The sequence below is a fragment of the Trichechus manatus genome, unplaced genomic scaffold (genome assembly GCF_000243295.1).
Source record: "Trichechus manatus latirostris isolate Lorelei unplaced genomic scaffold, TriManLat1.0 scaffold00128, whole genome shotgun sequence".
NCBI classification, from domain to species: domain Eukaryota; kingdom Metazoa; phylum Chordata; class Mammalia; order Sirenia; family Trichechidae; genus Trichechus; species Trichechus manatus.
This window is the reverse complement of record NW_004444064.1, coordinates 4,066,230-4,070,276: the sequence shown is the minus strand read 5'-3', so window position 1 is coordinate 4,070,276 and position 4,047 is coordinate 4,066,230. Positions and strand designations below refer to the sequence as shown.

Sequence of the window (4,047 nt, the reverse complement as noted above, 5' to 3'; positions counted from 1 at the left end):
GGCCGGAGCGCGGGAAGCAGGGCCCGCGCCCGCCCGCCGGCCGCTTACCTTGGGCTTCTCCTCGGACATGGCTGCGCGAGCGGCGGCGGCGAAGGCAGAGGCAGCGCCGGAGCGGGCGAGTCACGCTCTCAGCCCCGCCGCTCTCCCGCCGCAACTGCTCGCGGGGCCGCGCTTTGCCCCCCAAATCCCGGCCCGCCGATAGGCCAGCGCGAGGTCACGTGGCGGGCGCGCGTGCACGAGGCGCGTGCCCCGGGCCTCGGGTGCGCGCTCAGGCCGGGACGTGGTTCCAGGCGGTTGGAAATGCGTCACGGGGCGGGGCGGCCGCGCGCCCCCGCGGGCCTTCCGCGTCCCCGCTGGGCCTGCGCTTGGCTCTCACGTTCTCGGTGTCCGCCAGGCCCCTCGGCCTCCATTTTCTGACCCCCTCATGGCCCTGCGCCCCCAGTCCTCTGCTCCCCCGGCCCTTCCCGCCCCAGCGAGGAAATACGCAGAGGGGCCTCTGTGCCAAGGGGTCTCGGGCCCTGCGCCAGGGCGCGGACAGGGTGGGTTCTGGGGTCGCAGAAGCCTGTTGCTATAGCGACCCGAGAGCCCAGCGCCATGTGCCATCTCTCACCTGGCCGTTCTCTCGCCTGGTGCCGCGGGAACCTGGGCGCAGACACCGGCGGCAGTCGGAAGGGCCCGGATCTCTCGTGCGGGGAGAGCGTTTCCCAGGTGGGGACGGTCAAATAGCTCCCCTCTGGCGAACCGGCTTCAGTGGCTACAGGGGATCTGGGTGAGGGGTGAGTGGACGCCTGAGGGGCTGCGAGGCCCCTGCTGGAAGAGGCTGCTCACGCTCTTCTGGAGTAATGTCACTTCGGGGAACGGCCCAAAGGGAGACACAGCACAGCCTCCACCTGGGCACCTGCTCGGGGAGCTGCACCTACTAGGGACACAATGCACTGAATTCACTTCAGGGCTTCAAACCAATTCGTTCACTTTGAACCCCTGCTGATAATTTGCCTTTCCACCCCCAGATATGCTGAATCAGTATCTATGTTTTAACAAGATCCCCGGCTGATTCTTAACGTATAATAAAATTTGAGACTCACTCATCTACTAGTTGGAACCCTGGTGGTGCAGTGGTCTAAGAGCTCAGCTGCTAACCCAAAGGTCGGCAGTTTGAATCCACCAGCTGCTCCTTGGAAACCCTATGGTGCAGCTGTACTAGTGGTTCTCGGAATTGGTCCCTAACTAGCAGCATTAGCATCACCTGGGAGCTTGTTAGAAATGCAGATTCTCAGTAGAGGTTCCAACCATAAGGAAGCCCTGGTTCCCTTAGACATCTCTCCGGAACTCCTGGGTCCTTTCTTCCTCACCTAGGGCTCAGGTGTATAGAGGCATACACAGGGCACCCCTGAAGCAGGGATCAGGGTTGGCAGGCATCTTTCCTTCTCTCTGTCCACTTGTCACTCTGGCCTAACTCACTGCACTTTCTTGCTTTCCTTTTCTCTCCTTGTCTAGTCCCAGCGTGGATGAAAGCCACACACCTCGGGGAGGATGGAGACCGGCACAAGGGGCCACTCCCCTGACCCATTTTGCTACACTTCTGGAATTCACACTCTGCCAGATGCTGTCCTGGGCCCTCTACGTGTAATTCTCACATCTTTCGAAGATGGGCAAACCAAGGTACCTAACCGAGGCCAAGTAGCATGCTCATGGTTACACAGCTGGTGAGTGGCATGACTGGGGTTGGAACCTGGGAGTCGGTTTGTGAGCTTACCCAGTATGCTCTACTGCACCTCACGTGCAAACCCAGGGTCGAACACCGCTGAGGATAGGAGGGGTTGTGTGGAGAAGACAAGCGTGCTGGAGAAGTCGGACCCACGATCAGTATCTCCTGTCCTGTCCTTGAGGAATGCATCTTTGGGAGAAGGCCCTGGCTCTTCCTGTCGGCCTGTCTCTAATCCCAGTGCCCTGAGGTGAAGTAGACCAGGCGTGCCAAGCATGGTGCCAAGCTTGTGTTATCCCATCCAAGTCCCACCGCAGCGCTCGGAAGTAGGGGCCCTCATGATCCCTATTTTTCCAATTAGGGAACGAAGGTTTAGCGGGAGGGTGGATTGCACAAGATCAAGTAGCTAGCAGATAGCAGCGTCCAGACTTGAACATGTCTTAACCCTTTCCATCCTGCCTGGGTGAAGCCTATCCAAACTGCATTCCCCTCATTTCCTGTTAATAGCACAAAGCCACTAAGCCAAGTTCTCATGGGCCTTTACTTTACAAACCATCTGTGACTCTTAAAAATTCACTTTCTTGGCTAGAGCCACCATTTAGCAGAAGAGAAGGGGGCTGCCCAGAGTTGGGCTGTCATGTCACGATGTGGCAAAGCATCTCCATGACAGTTATGGTCAGAGCCAAGGCCCTCATCCCAGCCAGCTTCAACGGTTTGGTTTGGTCCCTGTCATGGATTGAATTATGGCCCCCCAAAATGTGTACCAGTTTGGCTGGGCCATGATTCCTGGTATTGTGTGGTTTTCCTATATGTTGTAAATCCTGCCTCTATGATGTTAATGAGGGAGGATGGGTGGCAGTTGTGTTAGTAAGGCAGGACTCAGTCTACAAGATTGGATTGTATCCTGAGGCAGTGTCTTGAGATATAAAAGACAGAAGTGAGCAGAGAGATGGGGGGACCTCATACCATCAAGAAAGCAGTGCCGGGAGCAGAGCGCGTCCTTTGGACCGGGTCCCTGTGCCGAGAAGCTCCTAGTCTGGGGGAACACTGATGAGAAGGCCGAGAGAGAGAAAGACTTCCCCTGGAGCTGACACCCTGAATTTGGACTTTTAGCCTGCTTTGACTGTGAGGAAATAAACGTCTTCTCGTTAAAACCATCCACTTGTGGTATTTCTGTTATAGCAGCACTAGATGACTAAGACAGTCCCTTTCATCCTGGAATCTGGACCATGGCCAGCCTCTTCCAGAGGATCCCCAGGTAGAATGGCCAGCTTGGATGGTGCTTCCAGAAGATAGGAACCACCAGGAGCCAGCCCCTTCCAAGATGGAGATGGATGTTGGAGATCAGAAACCCCCAGATTGTTTGCTGAGATGTGATTTAAGGTAGGTAATGTTCAGAAGCTGTCATACAGCCTCTACTCTAAGAGGCCATCAATTGTAAAGCATAACATTATCATATGTATCACATTCACATTAAACTACAACAGGCATGGCTTGGAAAACTCATCCCAATTTCAGAGTTAAGGTGTAAAAAAAAAAATGCAATTTAAACTCAACAACAAAAAGACAATCCAATCAAAAAATGGGCAAAAGGACATGAACAGACACTTCACCAAAGAGGGCATTCAGGTGGCCAACAAATACATGAAAAGGTGCTTGTGATCATTAGCCATTACAGAGATGCAAATCAAAACTACAATGAGATACCATCTCATCCCTGCAAAAATGGCCCTGATCAAAAAAAAAAAAAAAAACCAGAGAACAACAAATGCTTGTGAGGATGTGGGGATACTGGAACTCTTACACACTGCTGGTGGGATTGTAAAATGGTACATCCACTATGGAAAATGGTATGGCGCTTCCTCAAAAAGCTAGAAATAGAAATACCTTATGATTCAGCGATCCCACTCCTAGGTATGTATCCAAGAGATAAGAGCAGTGACACAAATAGGCATATTCACACCTATGTTCATTGCAGCAAAAAGATGGAAGCAACCTAAGTGCCCATCAGTGGATGAATGGATAAACAAATGTGGTACCTACATACAATGAAATACTACACAACTGTAAAGAATAATGAGAAGTCTGTGAAACATAACGTGGATGTTATACGTTTAGTGAAATAAGTCAATCACAAAAGGACAAATATTTTATGGTCCCACTATTACAAAAAGTCAAGAATAGATATACACACAGAAAGCAACGTTCTTTGATGGTTACCAGAGATGGGAAGGGAATTACTTTCTAGAAATAGACACTTCTTATTTTTGGTGATGGGAAAGGCAATACCAAATATGGGCAAAGCCTGCACAACTTGACCAAGGTAAATTAAGACAGTGTGC

At 52.2% G+C, this 4,047-nt stretch overlaps 1 protein-coding gene across 2 annotated transcripts in view; it reads right to left on the bottom strand.

Moving 5' to 3' along the window:
* The window catches only part of SUMO3 (small ubiquitin like modifier 3), a 10,880-nt gene extending 10,693 nt beyond the window's left edge, over positions 1 to 187 (bottom strand). The window contains exon 1 of one of the 2 annotated variants that reach the window (XM_004384846.2): positions 49 to 187. In XM_004384846.2, the coding sequence (XP_004384903.1) occupies positions 49 to 69 (21 nt within the window). In that variant the 5' untranslated portion in view covers positions 70 to 187. The remainder of the gene's footprint in view (positions 1 to 48) is intronic. The other variant, XM_023739060.1, reaches the window with a different exon arrangement.
* Between the last annotated feature and the right edge of the window lie 3,860 nt (positions 188 to 4,047).